The 21,242-nt window shown below is 34.2% G+C and overlaps 2 protein-coding genes across 2 annotated transcripts; both read right to left on the minus strand.

Moving 5' to 3' along the window:
• Positions 1-1,864: 1,864 nt before the first annotated feature.
• LOC149240102 (uncharacterized) lies at positions 1,865-15,688 on the minus strand. Its single transcript, XM_089367257.1, has 3 exons — positions 15,482-15,688; positions 14,790-15,052; positions 1,865-2,148 (listed from the first exon to the last, which is right to left on the minus strand). The coding sequence occupies exons 1-3, from the start codon at positions 15,498-15,500 to the stop codon at positions 1,951-1,953; spliced, it is 480 nt and encodes a 159-aa protein (XP_089223383.1). The 5' UTR covers positions 15,501-15,688; the 3' UTR covers positions 1,865-1,950.
• Positions 15,689-16,704: 1,016 nt separating this feature from the next.
• On the minus strand, positions 16,705-17,254 carry LOC149240103 (MATH domain and coiled-coil domain-containing protein At3g58250-like). Its single transcript, XM_089367258.1, has 2 exons — positions 17,035-17,254; positions 16,705-16,943 (listed from the first exon to the last, which is right to left on the minus strand). The coding sequence occupies exons 1-2, from the start codon at positions 17,145-17,147 to the stop codon at positions 16,757-16,759; spliced, it is 300 nt and encodes a 99-aa protein (XP_089223384.1). The 5' UTR covers positions 17,148-17,254; the 3' UTR covers positions 16,705-16,756.
• Positions 17,255-21,242: the final 3,988 nt, after the last annotated feature.

The raw sequence follows: 21,242 nt of genomic DNA on the forward strand, positions 1-21,242 counted from the left end.
CACCTCCCTTTGACCCATTGATTTCTATTGAGAACTAATGAGAAAGCTCCCAAATGCTACATTGCATTGTATTGTTACTTTCCCTTGGCATGGTAATCTAGGTCATTGTTTCTCAATTTTACTCTTATTTTTATCTCTCGTATGATACACATTTTCAATTTCACTATTGCTATCTTTTAGCAAGATTATTCTTCATATCATGATTCCAATACTCCCACATGACAAATTGTATGTAACAAAAAGAGATGACTTAAAAAAAAATGCAATTTAGCTAATTCTTTATTCAGTAAGGTAAAATATGTTTTCTATATATGTATTCTTTTTCCTTTTTCTTATTGTTCATCACATGGAATAAGTTACATGTCACACTTGTTTGATGCTATTGTTGTATTCTGCCATCTCGATACATGTTGAAGTGCTTCTAAATCCATCAGATAGAATTTTTCTTTATTGACATTTTGAGCCAACCTATGTGGCTCATCATTAGGATGAATGCAAGATAAGAAAGACCAATCCAACTGTAAACATATATATAAGGAACCTAAGGGAAAAAGTAGCTAACAAAGAATATTGTGTGTAAGAAAAACCTAATAACCAAATATAAGGTAAATATAGATAGTAAGGATAAATATTATTATTAATATTTGAATATCAAGTTTTTATATTTTATAGTATTATATAGAGTAATAAAATCTTGTGTGAAGAATATAATATAATAATAAAATATGATGCAGTACAGAATGTAATGTGATATATATATAGGATATAATATAATATATTATTATATTATTTAATATATTATGGAATGTATTATAACATAATTTTATGTAATATTAGGGAATGAATAATTGATGAATATATTTTACAATTTTAATATATTAGGGAATGTAATGTGGAATATGATATAATATAATATAAAATAATATATATTAAATAATGTGAATTATTATATTTTTTAAATTATTATATTGTATTAATAAGCAAAGAGTTAATGTAAAAAAGATGAAGGAGAATGGGGTTAGTTAGAGATGAATATTGAGGTTATGGTGGAAGTCTAATTCTCATTAATTTTCTAGTCTTCATTTTTATTCAGGTCTTTAGGATATTTACTTATTTCTAGGGCTTCCCTAAATTTTCTATGGTGAGAGTGATCAATTTTAATGAGGATACAAGTGTTTTGAATTCAAATGTGATTTTTTGTTTTATTAGAATTCTTAGCTAAAGCCAAATATTCGGAACTATTATGTTTCATATCATAGAAGTCTCAAATCTCAAATCTCCATACATATTGAGATAAATAAATGCAACTAAAACAAAATATTTAGATGACATGCATATGTCATTCATTATCATTTCATTTACATTACACACCATTAGAATGTATTTTGGCTTGTTTTTTGCATAAAATAGAAGTTAAATTTCATAAAACAAAACAACATATGTGGACATAAAGTTTTCAAGTTCAATCTCGCTCTCCATCTCTCTCTCTCTCTCTCTCTCACACACACACACACACACACACACACACACATTTTAGAGCGCACATGCACACCTACACACACACATTTCAAAGTGTGCATTCGCACACACACACACACACACACATGTAGAGACAGAGGACTTATGTCTTTGCTACACCTTCTCAACACAATAATTTCATGGTTTCACTTAGGGTCATCAACCCTATACGTAGTCTTTGTACCTCCTCTTTCATGGCCTTAAATTCATCAACCAATTTGACCACAGGGGCAAAGGTTTGAGACATCTCCCCAGCACTTGAGGGCCATCGAGGATCCTCTAGGTTAGTGGGTATTAACCCTCTAGTGATGTCTTGTAAAACCATCACTATTTTTTCTTCAGACATTATCCTCCCTAATGTGCATCCATCCAAACAAATTTAATTAATCCTTTTGATCATATCTAGGACAAAAACGAAAAGGAAATGAAATATCAAAGTTTATATCGTTTCCACATACCTCTAGGAGCCTCTGGCAAGACCCCACTCCTTTGTACATTTTGGTCCTCTCCCTCTCCTCCTATCTCTCCACCCTTATGCTTCTGAGACCTCTTTGGTGTATCCCCCTCATAATCACTCCCCTGGATATATACGTCAAAATAATCATTCTCTTTAAGTCTAGCCCCAACATCCTGTAAACAAATAAAAAAACCATTAGTGAATGTTATAATCAAATTTCTAAAAATGCATGTATTTTCAAAATTATAGTATTGTTTTCTTTCAGTGTAGGTTTCATTAATTAGATAAAACTTTCATGTCCTTATCATTGATAAGAAATGTGAAACCATCAATAAAATATGCATTAATGGAATCATGTTTCCACAACTAAAAATTTACAATAACAACTAGCAATATTTTTTTTATTTTTACCTAAAAATAGTGATACTTAATTACAAAATAAGTTGTTCTATAAATTACAAAATAAATTGTTCAAATTTTATAGAATTTAGCTAAAAATAAACACAAAATTAAAATTTTATCTAACCCTAGAACATGCAATTTTGTTTAAATAATTCAACAATTTCAATTTTGGTGTCATAGAAGTTTTACATATACCATGATTATTCCTCTTCAACAACCGGATGGCAAGTGATTCAATAGTTCAATAATTTTTTCTTGTCTCGTCATCACAAATAAAAACAAAGGCAAAGATGCAATTATCCTTTCCCTTTTTATATATACACAATTTTTTTTTATCCGTCTCTTCCTTCTATGCTTCCCAATATTTCTAATATGGAATGATTTTTATTATTTTTCATTTTCCTAAATCTATTGGTGCCGTCCATTTAATCAAATAATGAATTGAAATTATGAACCCTAAAGATATGCACATGCATTTAGTAGTATCCTAAGGGAAAATCGAAGATATTGTCGCATCCCCTGATGATGGACTCACTTGGCAGTCCGAAACGTTGGGTTCACAAAACTCTGTAACAGGTCATTCCTCCTCTTTATCTAAAACCATCATCACCTGTATGGATTCATTATTTAACAGAATCAAAGATATTGTCCAAAGTCCACTTTCTTGCATTTCCCTACTATCATTCACATGTGTTGATTGCATTAATTTATATTTATTTCTAAAAATTTATTGCAGGATGTAACATGTTTTTCAATTGCATATGTCCTAAATCACTTGGCCAATTTTATCATCTTAACTCTCATGACCCCTTTTAACCATACTTTTACCATTCACATATTGTGAAGTCTTTCTTATGTCTTCCACCACCATAGCTTGTCGGGGGGCACTTGGTGGCTACATATATATTATTTTTGTTGAATTTTGGGTAGCTGAAACTGGTATTCCCAAACTACACAAGTCAAAATAAAGAAAAAATAAAATTTAAATTTAAAAAAAGAAAATTAATTTTAATTTGCAAAGAGACATGTCTGTTGGGCACTCCAAAATCACTATAAAAAGACACTTAAGCTTCTCATTTTCATACACACACATCACTCACTCATCACACACATTTTTCTCTCTCTCTTACAAGTGGGATGTAATATGAGGAAGAGGCTGAAGTTTATAAGGAGTAGAAGTTCTAAGACAGCCAATGTTTGACAATGGATTTTCTATATGTAATTGCTTAATGGTTTCCTAGGGTGGGTTCCCTAAAGTAATATCATATATCATTTGAAGTAATTACTAGATGCTCCATGCTTGTTTAATTAGCAATAAAAAATCAACATGGTATGAGAGGATACATTATGGTGGGAAGTGTTAAATTTTTTGGGTTATTACAATTCTTATGTAAAACATATTTACTTTTACTCCTACTTAAATTAATGCAAGAATTGCATAAATTATGGTATGGAGGAACAATTTAACAAAGTCAAACACTATGTGGGTGGATTATAGCCTAATTTCAGTGGAATAAAATACAAATTTTAATATTATTAGAGATTTAACCTTATATCACTAATGAGTAAATGGTTAGAAAATATGTGTGGGGTAAATAGAAACTTAGATTCACTAGTCTCCATAATAAATAAACTTAGGAGATTTAAAGACATCTTAGAGGATTCTCTCAAGATCAAGCATAAACCCAACAAGAGTGATTTTGGTTCGAGAGGAAGAAATTGTACATATATCTAGAACCATGCTAGATGATAGGAAGATCATCTAGTTTAGAAGAAGCATACAGTTAGGTAGAATGGAAGGATGTAGCCTACTAGAGATCAAAAGGGTCTCTCATGATGATGAGGAGAAAGAGGCTCCCAAGGATGTGGGTTCAAGTCTTTCTATACATGTGGAACATCCTTTAGATCACCAGGAAGACCAATAATGGCCCATTGATATATTGGAGCCACTTAGGGTTGTTGTTCCAAAAATATAAGAAGAGGTTGTCATGGCTTCAAAGTACATTAAAGGATGCAGAGGGGCATGCTTCTCCCTATGGAACCTTGAAGGAAAATAAACATCCTAGCAAGTACTTAGGATTTGCAACACTGATGAGTCACATCATTGATTTTAAGTCATCCAACTATAAGGATGAAGCAGGCTAGTGAGTTTGGAAGGATGCCATGATGGAGGAATATCAGTCCATCATAAAGAATGATGTGTGGGAAAATGTGTTGAATCCTGTGAGGAAATCAATGGTGACTTCCAAGTGGATCTATAAGATCAAGCATGCAGTAGATGGTAACATAAAGAAGTAAAAATCGAAATTTGTGGCAAGGGGGTTCTCCCAAAAGAGGGAGTGGACTATAAAGAGACATTTTCTCCAGTTACCAGATACACTTCTATTAGAAATATTATTTCTATTGCTTCTATTATGGGTTGGAAATCACATTAGATGGATGTGAAAACTGCTTTCCTCAATAGAGTGATTGAGGAAGATGAGTACATAGAGAGACCTCAGGGATTTGAGGTATGTGAGAAGGAGTCTCATGTGTGTCTCATGTATGTAGACTAAAGAAGAGTTTTTATGGACTCAAGTAGCCACCTTGGGCTTGGTATTCTCAAAATCATGGATCCCAATATTTACTACAAGTTTTTTAAAGGTGAGCCCATGATATTGTTGTTATATGTTGATGACTTATTTTTGACAGGAGCAAAAAATATCATTGATCAGTGTAAGAGGGATTTGACCTCTAAGTTTAAGATGAAGGATCTAGGTTTGATGCATTACTTATTGGGATTAAAAGTGTGGAAGAAGCCGAGTGAGATATACCTAGGTCAAGGGAAGTATATTATTACGATCCTTCAAAGGTTTGGGATGATGGTCTGCAAGCCCATGACAACTCCCATTGTGACCAATCTGAAGAAGATGAGAGGATCTAAATCGTATTTTATGGATCCATCTATGTATCAACAACTCATTAGATCCTTAATGTATATGGTTAATACTAGACCTAATATTTGTATTGTAATGAACACTCTAAGCCAATTCATGCTAGAATCTGGACATGTACATTGGATTGCGGCAAATTATGCATTGATATATTTCCATGGTACAATTAGTTATGTATTGAGATATGACTCAAATGGTGAAGTACAACTACAGGGATACATAGATTCCAATTGGGTAGGAAGTTCCAAAGATAGGAAAAGAACATTAGGATATTTCTTTAGTTTAGGTTTTACTCTAATATCATGAATGAGTAGGAAGTAGACATCTGTTACACTCAACACTCTAGAGATTGAGTATTTTAGAACTAGTTTGGTAGTTGTGAAGCAATGTGGCTTCAAAAGCTACTCATAGGATTTTTTAATTAGGTGCTGAAGATGACCAAGATACATTGTGACAATTAAAATTGTGTGAATCTTTTAAAAAATATAGTTTTCCATGACAGGTCGAAGCACATTGAGATCAAGTACCACTATATTTGATACATGGTACAAAAGGTAGCAATGAGGCTCCAATACATTTCTATGAATGAGCAAGTTTTTTACATTCTCACAAAGCCTTTATCCTAAATGAAATTTGTATCCCTCACTCATTGAGAGGGAGTGTTGATGTTGTAGCATTGAGGCATACATTCTTCCTAGGTCAAGGGTATAGGCCAAGTTCCTTGTAATGTGGCTAGGATGAATGACATAGATAGCATAAGGGCCCGGAGTCCTCCCTCGGTTAGTAAGTTTTGACCATATTTCTAAGGGTTACTTGGCTAGTGGATAGAGTGAGTGCTTCAAAGCATTAGATGAGTATTTTTACCATTCAAGTATTATTTGATGACATGGGAGAATGATAAATGGGCATAGGGTTTCACCATTAGTTAGGAGAAACTTAACATGTTTACAATTGATGACTTTATTAGTTGGTGACCTAGGAATAATTTTGTTTTTACCCTCGTTCGAGGGTACCTAACCATATCGCCAAAGGGTATTTGGCTAGTGAGTGACTATATCCTTTGCATGATGTTGATGCATGATGATTTCCATGTGGTTATGGAATGGAACATGAAGTGGATGGATACATTAACATAACAAACTCATTCAATATTTTCATGGGATAGAGAATTTTTTTATCTAAGTGGACATCTTGAGGAAGTCAAGGTGAATACCTCCATAGCTAAGAGGGAGTGCTGATTTTATGGTAATTATAGGAAATATTCCCTAGCTACACAATTTAAAAGAAAGGAAAAATAAATTTTAAATTAAAATAAGGAAAATTTAATTTAATCTTAAATTTAATTTGCAAAGAGACATATCTCTTGGGTACACTAGAATCACTCACTCATCACAAAATTACATAATATATTGAGCATATAAAGGGGGTTAAATGGTTTTTATATTGGCAAGTATAAAAAATGGAGCTCAAATTTAATGAAAAATATAAATGGGTGTAAAAAACGTTAATGAAGAAAAGGATACCTACAATATCTAGTGAGAGTAGACATTTTTTAATTTGGGAAGGTGTATTAGGTTTGTATGGTATGGAGTTAAATAATGTGATTTTTAGAGGCATTTTCCAATATCTAGTCAAATTAAGGGTATTGTTTAGTATGCCATGAACACACATGATATGTCAAAGGTTCATTGAGTGAATCCCCCATACCAATATTTGACTAGTTGAATTTTTAGTGTAATTTCTTAATGATTTCTTGAGATGTGCTAAAGTGATATCATATATCATTTGAAGTAATTACTAGATGCATAAATTCTTGCTTTTCTAATTAGCACTAGAAAATCAATAGGTTTGTGTTCCAATAAACTTGTTCAATAGCATGGTCTTAGGTTTGTGTATTTTAGTTAATTTGAATTTTTCATTTATTTCTTACACAATAGGTATAAGAGTTAGAAAACATAAAAATCATATCATTTAATTATCCATGACCTTACCATAACATCAAATTGGTCACCAAATCCATCCTTATTTTGTATGTCAGTGAGATAATGTGTAGGAACTCCACTAACATACCAAGTAATAGTGAAACATATCATTACCTTGTCTACTAGTGGAGTTCTATGTCATCCACCTTAATCTTTTAACTCACTCACATTTTTCATTGATGCATACTTAAGAAAACACACATGCTAGTTCTAAATGATATCTTGAATGTTGGTAGTCAATATGTGTGTGTATATCTGATAAAAGAATCACATAAATATTATTTCATTTAAAAATTTAATACATCAAAAAGTAATTGATGTGCATTAAAGCTCATTTCCAAGCCTAAAAAAAGATAAATCCTTTCTACCCTAAAAATTAACTTTTAATATGTTCTACTTAATCACACTCTTCCAGTTGCATAACTTTTTCATTTTTTTTAAATAACAAGAGACATAGTCTTCTAACTTTGGTCCAAAATTTATTGGGTTAAAAATCTCATAAAAGCTTTATCATTATTTCAAAATTTCCTCCTTCAATTTAAAGAGAGTTAGCCAAATAGTACTTGGATGTGGCTCCAAGTTGCATTCCAACTTGAACCTTTGAGATCTAAAGAAACCTATAGTAAGATAGTTCCTCTTTAGAGACAATATCATCTTTTGTATTAACTCTACATAGATATGTGTACTTTTTTTCTTTGAAATGTTCTTTTTTATATATGTTTATGAGGCTAAAGTCATGTTTTGGAAATATTATTTTTCCATTTATTTACAATATCACATTTTTTGAATATCCCATTATTTGAACCTGTTCCACTCCCCTCTTCACTACACTCTTAAATAGCCATAATGGATTAAATTATACCCAATTACTTGTTCCTTCTTAGACCTATGCTTTGCTTGAAACATACATTATAATTGTGGTTAAACAATAGTAAGCCACCTACTCTAGTTTTCCAATGCTCACCCTAGCATGCTCCATCAAATATTCCTATGAATAATATTTATCTAAGTCATCATTTTTTGTAAGTCTAAGTGGTTTAACTTTTATAGGCTTCCATATTCCTTCATAATAAAATTTATATGTTCCATTACTTGTACTGGAAACATATATCTGTATCCTAGAAGATCATGTCATTTATTACAAACCACAAAGCCCAAAGGGTTGTACAAATTAAATGTATGTATTATTTTAATGAATTTTATTTGAATTAGATACCCAATTTTGCCTCCATTATAACCTCCTAACATTTTTCATTGTCTCATATCATCTTTGAGGCCTCTATCCTGACCTTCTTTATGAAGGGGTCATCAATGAATATATGAGAGGTTGTTTCCTCTACCTTTTGGCATATATACATATTCCTAGTCCATGTTAGGCTCTCTTCTTACATTTTCCATATGTTAAAAATTTATTTTCCAAGACATGCCATATAAATATTATTTTTTAAGGGAGCCTTTATTTTTTAATTTTTCTTCCATCGCTAATATTTTATTCTTCTTTTACATTCTTAAAATGTACCCTCATTTTTCTCATGTGAAACTACATCCTAATAATTTCTTGGAATAAATCAACTCATCGTATATCTCCTTTAACCTTATAGTATTTCATTTTAACATGTGTACAAATTATATTCATAACTCAATTTCATCTCCTTGAATTCATTTTATATTAGTCTCTTTCCACACTTGACCCCAAAATGGACGAGTCTTTGCATCTACTACTTCTAATAAATACAAAAACCATTGGTGTTAAGGATGATGATTAAATGTTTTGGGAGTCTATGCAACCCTACAAAACCCACCCACAGGTCCTTTCCTATCCTTACCTCATATTTTTTCCAATTTTCCATGCCATTTAATTACCTACAATTGGAAAATCTCTCACTAATTTATTAAGAATAGGCCTACATGTGATTTCTTTATTTTATTTTTTCCTTATCATATCCATTTGTTCATGGATTGTGAAGCAATGTATCATTAAAGAATCACTCACCTCCATATCCCTTCTTATTTAATTAGACTCCATAAATTTCTCATTTCCAAAGCATGACTAAAGTCACAAATGTTTTCTATCCACCATCCCTTAGCTTCTTTAGGTTTATATATATTCTTCTATTTCACTAAGGGAATTCCTTTTATCTTTCTTTTTCCAATCTATAAAACATTAAATAACTTCTTTCTTATTTTTCATTCTTTTAAGGATGTGAACTAGTGATTTCCAATGCATAGAAATTGTTTCTAACATTAACTTCGCCAATGTGATTCTACCTCTTCTAGAAAATCAGTGATAGTACTCATTTATCACTCTATTTTGTGATAGCACTCATTTATCACTCTATTTTCTATAGATCCAAATCTTAAACTTGTATTCATTTAGGTTTATCTAGGAACTTGGGTACTTAAGTCAATCATCAAAAGGAGTAACCTTAAATGGTAGTGCTTGAGTAATTTTACTTCTTCATTCTCCTCTATTTTATTGCAAAGGATACTATATTTGTTTTGATTGACCTCCTTCCATGTTTCTTTGCAATATTGGTCCAATATTTCTTTGTAATTTATTACTTCTCTTATAGTTATAATTCCAAATAATATGACATCATATACAAAGAGTATGCATGTCATGAAAAAATATATGCCAATATTTATTCACCCTATAATTCCTTCTCTCTTTTTGGTGCCTACTAGTTTTCTCAACTTGTCAACTACCAATAGAAACACAAAATGAGTCATTGGAATACCTTCTCTCTATCCCCTAGAAATGGTAAAGAACTAGGATTTTGCCTCATTGATTATGAGAGGAAATGAGACTAAATCTAAGCATCCCATGATTGGATTCACTAACTACAAATTCATATTTATATGAATGAACATTAGCCTTAAGTACAATCATTTTACCCTATCATAATTTCTGATAATTCTAGCTTTAATACCATGGCTAACATATTGTTTATTTGTATTGATCTAAGGTCCTATTTTGCTCCACTATCTTCTTCATAAATTTTCCTACTATGTAAAAACAAACTACGCTTGAGATATGGAGGTTGAAAGTACATTTTCAAGCCTAGTGGCTATCAACTTTACAATGATCTTGTAGATAGTATTGCATATGAAAAAGGGATCTATAATCCTTAAAACATCTTGAATTTTTCTTCTTAAGTATAAGAGATACAAATGTCAAATTGATAAAGTCAAACATCTTACTTGATAATCTTCATTCAATCACCACCCTTTAAAATGTCTTCTTCTATTAACTTACATAATCCTAGGAACAATTCAACTATCCAACCATCTAGTCCTGTAATTTTGAACTTTTGAAAATACCCTATTATAGATATAAGTTATTTGCTTATTACCTCCACTCCTACCTCTCCATTTTTCTCGTTCCATGAACCTCAATATAGAAGCTTCCATTTTAATAATTTCTTAAGTATTTTTCTATAGGAGGTTCCTTATAGATATTTTGAAAGTGTAATACACCCTCATTTGATATATATTCACACCATTTTTCTTATGTTTCATCTTATGTTTTCATTTCCTACATCATGTTAATTTTTTTCATATTATTTGAATAGTTTCAAAAATAACTTTGTATTCCATTTCCTTTTTTTGAACATACTAATATACTTTTCACCTCCTCTAATTCCAAAAACCTCCCTTTCTTTCCTCCTAAGACTTCATATTATTTATTTCTTCTTATGTGAAGGGTCCTCTTACATTTCAATCCAACGCCTCTTTTTTCAGAGTCTCCACATCTACTAAGTCATCCATAGAATTCTACAAATTTAGTTTTTCCTATTCAACTCAAAATTTTTAGCCACTTTCAAACTTTTCATCAATTAAAACATTGCATAATTTGAGTTAAAGGGTCATAATTTTTCTTATTAATTTTTACTAATCTTTTGATTTCCTCCACCCCCAACCACCTTGAAGTGAATTTAAAGTGCTCATTAGGTTTATTTTCATCCTTTTCTATCTAAAGTGGAATTGGTAGGTGATTTAAAGCACACCCTTTCTCTACCCAATATTTTATTCAATCTATTTCCACCATTACATTTTTAGAAACCATAAGTACATTTAACTTTCAAATCTCTTCATCAAATATCTTTATATTACTCATGTTAGCTCCAATTTTAGAGGGTTCACATCACATAATGCTACATCGTCAAGGAGGTGTATATGTACTCTTCCATTGAATCCACTCAAGCACTTTCTCCTCAAACTTTTTCTTTTATTAAGGTGATAATTACACCCCCACCCAAAATCACATCATCCCTATAGACAATCCCTAGATACTTTAGGTTTCACTCAAATAATTTTCTATCATCATAATGCCCATATATGTTTATGACATATAAGGCCCACCCTAATTCTAAATACCATAACTAGATGATCAAACATACATTTATAACAATAGAATTAAATGAGCTATTCCAACACAAAATTGACCTCCCATATTTCCCATTTGAGTTTAGATATTTAAAGTTACCATCTTTTAAAAATGAAGAAATAATTCCTTTACCTTTTGGACATTCATAAATAGTTTCTTGAATAAGGATAATTATAAGTTTGTATTTTTTGACCAACGTCTTGGTGGATAACGTTTTTCATATTCCCCTACTCCCTTGGAATTAAGGGACAAGATAATCATATTTTCACCTTTCACAAGTCCCTCCTTACTCTAAGGGGCCCCTTAATCATCTACTTATTTCCTCTAAAATTTCAAGTCCCCCTTCGATGCCTCTATCCTCTACCTAGGCTTTGCCTTTCTTAGGCCTCAACTAATATCTACTATATTTTTCTCAATTACCTTCATCTCCAAAAGTAAAACTAGGGTTTGAAGGATTGTTGGATGGAGAGCTAAGTTATAATACCTGTATTAATCTTAATGAGGGCATTGTATGACTTATGTCTAGGGAAAAGATTAAAAGTGTAATATATAACAAAGAATTGAAGTATTCAGTGGCATCATGCATTTATCTACCTTCAATTTCACGTTCTTTACTAAATTTTGATTAAGGGTAGTGAAAAACTAGATGTAGAGGAATCCATATTATGAGTTTTACTTTTCCCTTTCATTTGGAACTAGGTTCATATCTCAACTTTTTGAAAAGTCCTCAGGAAAATTTCCTCCTTTTTCTTTGAATTCTAAATGATGGTAGTTTTGTGCCCTATTGTGATGTCAATGTCCTTTTTGTTTGTCATGTGACACTGTTTTTTAATGGATACATAACATCCCCTATAAAATCGACACCAAATTTCCCTCCCATCAATGTAGATATTGTATTTCCTCCTCCTTTGGGTTTTCCTTCCTCCCCTTCTTTATTTCCTTCTAGGTTATTTTTCTTCCATACCCATGTACTTCCTTTCTTTTGACAATTTTATACCACTTGACCATGTACATTGTAGCTTACACAATGAAATGATAGTTTCCAATAGTCTAAGATTAAATTACGATTCAAGTTCCATATCATTATCTTTATGAGGCCTAGTAAACCATCTATAAGATCTGTTTCCACCAAAATCCTTAATACTATCTTATATGTTTTTGACAAAGAAATTTCATTAAAACCTATAAAACTTCATGGGATATTACCTAATGTTTTCAACACTCTCACATTCCATACTTCTAAAAGAAACCCATATTAGCTATGAAGTCTTTCTCTCCTAACTCGAGACAAAACAAGGTGAACATATTTTCAACATAATAATGTAGAAACCCAAAACTAGTCTTCCTATGCAACTTTTGTTGGGTCTTCTTTTTTTTGGAGTTCAAAAGCTAGCCATCCTTTAGTTACAAAATAATGATTTGGAATATAACCTAGTTTCTTGTTCTAGAGTCCCTCATCCCTTAGTACACAACTTTCTAAAATATCAACATACCATAAAACCTTCTGGTTAATGCCCTTTTCTTTAGCTACAAGACTTCCTCCATAGTTATGTCTTCACCCAAAACCATTTTACTTACAAATTTATTTCTCATAATCACTAGTTTACCCTCTACATGAAGGCCAATTTTCTTCCACAATCCCTCTTATAACTCCTTTAGAATGAAATGAATGAACCCTATGTTTGTTCCTTGGATATGTTTTTGCAACAAGCCTCCTATATCTCTTTCCTTCCACTAGTTTGCAATTTTCATAGAGTTCCTAAGGTCTTTGTCTCCATTGTTTTGGCTCAAAACAATTTTCTCCAATGTGCATTGAAAACAAGATTTTAGATACACCTCCTCCAACCTTTCTACACTTCTTGTATCCTACTTCAAAATCCATCTTCCTTTCCTTCTATATACTTCCATTATATTGGAAACCTTGAGATTTCTTCCATCTAAATTTGGGCTTGAATCCCCACTCTCCATGATGAGTTTTCACTTTAATCCAAATGTAACATCTTTTGTCACACTTTCTTTTGCAAATTTTTTTTTCTTCTACTTTTAATGTTCTTGTCAAGACTCCAAATCTTTAGAACAGGTCTTGGTCTACATACAATTAGAAAGAAGTGGGATTATTGAGTTTGTACACTCATGGCTTAGACTTGTCCTCACTCCCTACCCTAATTACAACCCTTTGACTCTTGGCATTTTGATATCAATACCCCTAAGCTTATCTCCATTGACGATTCCCGGAATATTCGGCAATCAGACTGACATGGGCGCGGTAAAAAATTTGGCCGAGCCCATGTCCATTGCCAAATATTTGAAAAATAGGCAATCAAGATAAAGATGCCCATCAATACCGTTCTTAACTTGAAAATAAAAGAAACTAATCCATCTTTTCCTTCCTAAAATAAATCTATTAAATCCTCCGCCATTACATATCCTTACTTAGAATACATAACACCATTTTTCTTATTTCTGATGTACCATACATACACACAATCACACTTTAGAAGTGCTCGTTGGCACACAATGTCCTTACAAAACAAGTGAGAAGGTAAAACAAACTCATAAGTGAGCGTGTTGTAAGTTTCAGTAAACTCCGTCAAGATTGCAACCAGCAACCTGCTTATGCTAAAAACCTTCAGGAGAATATTCATGTTTAAATCTTTACTCTTTTACAATATCTTTATTTATACACTTTACAATGCCCAGCGATATATTCTTATACCCTTGTAAGTCGAATGTCTAGTTAAATCTGGTATCCATCTCTGGTGGTGTTCTTATATGAATTTTGTACCACGAAAACATTGCTTCCTCCTTATCGTTTCAACTCAATTTCAGTTTGGCAGCCATTTTGCTTTTGGAACTGTCATTCCAACTTTGGAATTTCAAGTTGTAAGATATATAAGGGAAGGAAATTCAGGTTTTTCAAGTGTCTGTGTAGTGACTGAGGAGTCTGCGGAAGTATGGTAATTAATCAAAACGTGGAGCTTAACATATGTCAAATTAATGTATAAAAAAAACATGGTAACTAATAAAAAAGTGAACCTCACGCAACATATGTAAATCACAGTATAAAACCATAGCAAACATTAATGTAGATGATAAGGCAGAGAATTCACCTCACTACTTCGAGTAGGGCTCTCAGCTTCAGGCAGAGGATGCACCGCATTACTTCGGGAAGGGCTCACTGCCTCAGGCAGAGGATTCACTTCACTAATTCGGGAAGGGCTCACTGCCTCAGGCAGAGGATTCACTTCATTGCTTCGGGAAGGGCTCACTGCCTCAGGCAGAGGATTCACCTCATTGCTTCGGGAAGGGCTCACTGCCTCAGGCAGAGGATTTACCTCACTACTTCGGGAAGGGCTCACTGCCTCATCTTGTCCTGCACACACGTAAAAATGGAAAAGCTGTAGACTGTACCAATAAAAAACGGAGTTGTCTATAATGCGACTTTTTGAGATTCCGGTGACGGAATCCGGCGGAAGAAATTGAGATGAAATCATGATTTGTTGCAGTTAAAATGGTTTTTTAACTGCATATTCGGATTCAGCACCCTGAAAAACCCCTGGGACGATTTCATTGTGCAGAAATTAGCTATCAAACTTGTATTCCAATAAATTACTGCCGGATTTTCACCGGAAAAAATCGCCGGAAAGGCTTTCAAAAAGTCGCGTTAAAGACTACTCCATAAAAAACCATAGCTCAGGCTTTAGGTAAATTTAAAAAATTGAAGCAGAAGAATAATAGAGTAAGCATAAGTTTACATAAGAAAATATAAATTTTAAAAAATGAAGCAGGGAAGTGATGTAACCTCTTGTTTCTTCATTCATCGGTTCATCGAAACCTGTCTGTTTTGTAGAATCTTTTTCCTGATAAGCAATTACTCTTTGAGCACTAACTTCTGCTTTCACAATCAGGGTATCGTTTACCAGATATCCTTTTGTGATGTCATGGACGTCATGTAGAAATATGAATAATGGGAAGCCCCAATCATTCTCTTGAGAATTAAACAGATGATTTGTTTATGCACAAAGACAATAAATCAAGTTTTTGGTACTTCATCAAAATAATCTAAGTGGGCAATTTTAACTAGTACAGAGAATAGTATTCACAAAAGTAATATTCAAACAGTTTCGTTCACTTTTTTAGACTCTCCAAAACAGTTTTGACGAAGAAAAAGAAAAAATGGCTGAGAGAGGAAAGTGAATAAATTATTAAAGGGTAAGAAAAATAGTAAATCAGTAAATCATATTTAAATATTTAGTCATAGAAGTGTACATTAGTTAATTTGTGTGAGGTATATTTAGTCATAGAAGTGTAGATCAGTTAATTTGTGTTAGGTTTGGTTTAAATTATTAGTTGAAATTTTATGAGAAAGGTTGAGGTGGGTAGAATTTGTAAATTATAAAAACTCTCACAATATCAAGGCAAGCTTATCCAAATTTAACAGATTCTGGTTATAAATGGCTAGAAATATTTGAAATAAAAATCATATACCTCACAGACTTTTTGTGTAGAACACTGAAATAATGAGATCTTTAATTTTGTAGGAACTGATAAGAATTTGAATAAAAATGGTAAATGAATGTATTATTAAGACACTTCTTAATATCGTAATCACTCATTAAAAATAGTAAATGAATATATTATTAAGAGACTTTTTAATGTTGTGATCACTAATTAAAAACAATAAATAAATGTATTATTAAGATACTAATTAAAAACCATAAATAAATGTATTATCAAGACACTTCTTAATGCTGTGATCACTAATTAAAACTGGTGAGTAGAAAACATATTACATCAAAGTTGCAGGATAGACATTTATAACAAATTTTCCCATTGCTTAAAGTTCTTGGCATTAACATACATTTCTGAAGCCTTCCCTACCTGAAATTTCGTGTAACTTCAAAATTCTACCAACGTGTAAACTTAATTCTGAAATCTCTAACGACTTCTCCTTTCAAAAGATACTACACTTACTGGACAACTTCGTCGGTCCAATCCATCACGTGAAAAAACTCCCATTCCAATCCAAACCTAAAGTTGTAAAAGCTGAAAATAAAAGTATATGTAACAAGTACATTCAATTCAAAACAATTATTTCCATACCAAACTTGATGGTTAACTGAGGATCAATCTGATTAACAACGGCCAGGCTAAAATCGGCATATTGGCTCCAACCAGGTGGTAATGTGGCAGAATCTGGAACTTCCAAGAAAATTGACAAGTAGTCCACGCTGCTAAGCCCTTTGGGAATAATTAACAGACGCCTGCGCCATGACAAATCCAAAAATAAATTAGCTACATAAATGCAAGTAACAGCCCAATTCAATTCAATTGTAACTTCCGAAACACTCGCACCATTTATGACCTCCAACTGTGAAAATCTCGGAGTAGTGCCTTCCTCCATTCAAGCTGGAGATATGTTGAATTGCCCACGTAAACGTAGATTTGTCAAACTGCGGATTCTCCATCAGGCTCACTGTCTCGCTTTGTGCTGCTAGCACGTCAAAGCCCACAATGAAAAACCAGAGCCCGCCCACAAATTCTAGAATTTCCCAAATCAAAACAAGATTAGGACTCGGTGGTGATTGCAGTGTTCATGTCTCGAGAGGTGCAGCGTTTAAAAGGGTAATGTTAATGCTATGAGTGTAACACTCAGTTAGGTATCTTAAACCTTTGAGAGAGTGTAAAGTTTAGCAAGGTATCCGTTAATACTTGGGACAAGCGGAGAGTTTAGCAAGGTAATAAGTAAAGAATTACTCTTCTTTTTTTGGTAAAGTATTTTAATTAATTGTTACATTTTTTTTTTTTGGTTGAAATAAGAATCGTTTCTTCTATTTTATTAAGCTAAAAAATATTTTACATAATGTATAGACTTCCACCCATCACTGAGGTAATTAAAAGCTAACCTCCTAAAACAATCCCTCCAAACTTATAAAGGTTACCTCCGAACCCTTTTAAAACAAACAATGATTTTGCTAAGTGGACTGAAGAATGTGTGGAAAACCTTGGAAATTCCGGCACAACAGCTCCCCGTACTTGTATCTTCAATCAAAGCCGTCTAATCTTCTCGCGCAATCCAACAACAGAGGAAGAAATCGCGCATCGTAGATGATCGGAGTTTAACGACCCAATTCCACAAAATAGCTCAATCTTTCTTGACCGTTGATTCGCTCTGCTGAAAGCAATGGTTGAGAGTAATATCGCATGGTTCAAGGTCTCTGAACATTAGTGCGCGATGGGGGCGGTATTCTTTTCCACTCCCCTGCCACGTGTAGGGAGCTGAATGGAATCGCTTCCATTTTGCTAAAACCATTTCCCACTTTATAGTCATGCGATCACCAGAAAACCTCCATGGAGGCGGTTTTACCTCCCGAAAATGGAAATTAGGATTATTACGGCTGCCGGAAAAGACGGAGTTCCCATGCTGCGCATTTTTTCTTCTGTGCCTGAACCCAAAACCATGGAAAGTTGTGAACCTTCCCACTATTCGACCACCCGGAAAACCGAGGACTCCGGTCAACATACACCGAGGTATTATGAGGCCGACAGTGGCCTGCCCCCACCGAAAAATAGTCTGATTGACATTGGTGAAACTTTCTGAGAAAAAGTTATTTCAAACCTACCTCCTCGGCTCTGTTTCGAAATACTTCTCTGTCCTCTTCCGCTTGCTCGAAACAAAGAGTTTTTAGTCTGCTCTGAGGCAGCTCCTGCCACTTCATCGAAACCCTACATTCTGTACAGCTCACACCATGGTTGGCCAGAATGTCCACTAGTTTATTAGCCCTACGACGAACATGGTTGAAACTGACTGTGCGAAGACCTAGGAGGTGACCTTGAATTCTTTGGAAAACCTGGATTAGCCTCCAGTGTTTTGAGACTTTCTCTGGCCCTGTTCCGCAACTAATTCTTTTCACTGAGTTAATGATTAACTCAGAGTCCGCTTCTACAATTACATTTGAGCGGTTGTCCTGCTTCAGAAACTCTAAGCATTGCTCCAAAGCCATTAATTTAGCCATGTTGTTGGTGGCTTTACCTAAATGGCAGTGGAAGATGCCGATAATGCAACCTTCTTCATCCCTTAACACCCCTCCAAAACCAGCAGTTCCCGGGTTGCCTTTTGAAGCCCCATCAATGTTATATTTCAAATAACCTTTCAGGGGAGGATGCCAGAAATCCTTCTCCATTTCCCTTGTGATAACTTTCCTGTTCAGGCCTTGAGGAATGAGCCCCTGCATACCCAGCTGCCTGAGAATTCTCAAATCAGCCTCTGAGGGAGGATTCTTAGGGTGATTACGTACTGTGGTGCCAACTGTCTCCTTAAGTTGTTTCAAGATCAGCTCGAACAGGCGATGAGGGGGATTTTTTTCATCCTTGAATATTCTCTTGTTCCTTTCTTTCCATACATTCCATATAATGAAGCTTGGTGTTAGGCTCCAAGTCGAGCCAAGGAATTCATAATCCAAAAAGTTTCTTCTCCAATTGTTTAGGGTATTACTGATACTCTCTTTGTCCCTATCGATCTGTTGAAAAATGATAGCAAATGTATCCCATAACCAGGAGGTGAAAGTGTAGCTATTGAGTATGTGCTCCATTGTCTCCTCTTGAGCTTCACAGAGCTGGCATCTAGATAGCCCCAAAAATCCCCTCTTTCTAATATTGTCCCAAGTCAAGATTTTCTTGTGATGTACCAACCACATGAAGAGTTTAATCTTCATCCACCCTTCGTGCCTCCATAGGTTCTGCTAGATCTTATCCGATACATGGGAGTCCAGCTCAAGGAGAATACCTTTTTCTTCCTTAAGATTAAAGGTGCCCTCTTTATTGTTTCCCCATCTTAGTTGGTCTTGCCCCCCAATTACTAAGATCATCCTTTGTTTCAACATTCTCATAAGTGCCTCTGTTTTTGTTTTCAAGGGGCTGTCATCTCTGCAATCAATGTTTTTCCAGATTCTCCACTTCCCTGAATTATGAGTGTGGTCCCAGAAGTCCTTTACCTTATATAATCCTTGGGTATCTGTCTCATGCTTAAGGCCCAAAAAGTCCTCCTTTAACAATGTTGGTTCTTGTTGCCATTTATCCTCCCAGAATAGTGCTAGATCTCCCTCTCTGATTTCCCAGAAACTATTTTTTTGTACTAGGCTTCTGTTTTCCCAGGCTTTATTCCAGATGAATGAGCCCTTTATATTTCCAGACATTCTTATGAGATCACTAGTTTGCCAGGAGCTGGCATATTTTTCTTTCCAAATACTTGCCCATTGAGCCATTGGATCTTGTACCCAACGCCACCATAGTTTGGCCCCTAAAACATTGCTAAGAATCTCCTGGTCATCCAAGCCTAGGCCCCCGTGGCTCTTGGGTCTACAGATTTTTTCCCATGAAACTAAGGCCCATTTCTTTCTTGTTTCCTCCTTACCCCAAAGAAAGTCTCTTTGGATGTTTCTGAATTGCTGTAAGACTCCTTTTGGAGCTGGGAGAGCTGATAACATGAAAACAGGGATTGATTGTAGTACAACCTTTGTAAGTACCAACCTACCAGCCAGATTTAAAGATCTGATGGTCCACTTTCTGACTTTATCCTGCATCTTATTGATCAACGGTTCCCAAATGCTCTTGTGCATCGGTTTAGCAGTTAGAGGAACTCCCAAATATTTTGAGGGGAGGGAATCCCTTTGAAAGCCTAGAATTCTGGAGATATTTCTCTGAATAGCAATATTGGTGTTAAAGAAAAAGATTTTTGATTTGGAGAGATTAACTTCCATACCTGTAGCCATTGCAAAGTCATTCAGGATTTGTTTGTAGGTTGTAGCTTCTTTGACTATGGGGATTCCTTGTAGCATGGTGTCATCTACAAATTGTTGATGAGTCAGAGCCTGACCATTCTCAGTTAATTGTAGGCCCTTAATCTTACCCGTTACTTTAGCATGCTTGATGGATCGACCAAGTCCTTCCATCATAAGGATGAAAAGAAAGGGAGAGAGCGGGTCTCCCTGCCTGAGACCTCTAGAAGGAATAAAAATTTCAGAGGGAGAGCCATTCACCAATATTGAAAAGTTGGAGGAAGTCACCAGGGCCATAACCCATCTGACCCAGTTATGATCAAATCCAAAAGCAATAAGAACTTTCTTGATGTAGGTCCAGTTCACCTTATCATAAGCTTTGGCAATGTCCAGTTGCATGATCATCCCAGCTTGCCTCTTGCTAGTTAACGAGTGAACCACCTCATGAGCTTGAATGATGTTGTTTAGAATTTGTCTGCCTTCCACATAACTAGATTGTTCCCCTAAAATTAGAGTAGGAAGTAGAGGTTTGAGTCTGTTGGCCACAACCTTGGATATTATCTTGTATACCACATTGCATAAAGCTATGGGTCTATACTTATCAGGAGTTTGAGCGATATCCTGTTTAGGGATCAGGGAGATGAAGGAGGTATTGAGCACTTTCAGAATAGTTTTGTTCAACCTGGAATCCTCCACTACATCCAATATATCTTGTTTAACAATATTCCAGCAAGCTTTGAAAAAATCCACATTGAAACCATCCGGGCCTGGTGCTTTGCCATTCTG

Source organism: Pinus tabuliformis, chromosome 8 (assembly GCF_031772625.1).
Source record: "Pinus tabuliformis cultivar Carrire ecotype Pingquan chromosome 8, CPIR1, whole genome shotgun sequence".
NCBI classification, from domain to species: domain Eukaryota; kingdom Viridiplantae; phylum Streptophyta; class Pinopsida; order Pinales; family Pinaceae; genus Pinus; species Pinus tabuliformis.

Bases quoted from the DNA above. Each gene is read 5' to 3' on its own strand.
- LOC149240103 (XM_089367258.1), bottom strand. From the start codon at position 17,147: ATGGAGAATCCGCAGTTTGACAAATCTACGTTTACGTGGGCAATTCAA. The intron at 16,944-17,034 runs GTGCGAGTGTTT...GTCATGGCGCAG, and splicing joins ACAGTTGGAGGTCATAAATG to GCGTCTGTTAATTATTCCCA.
- LOC149240102 (XM_089367257.1), bottom strand. The intron at 2,149-14,789 runs GTGAATTCTCTG...ATTTGTTTACAG, and splicing joins GCCCTACTCGAAGTAGTGAG to GATGTTGGGGCTAGACTTAA.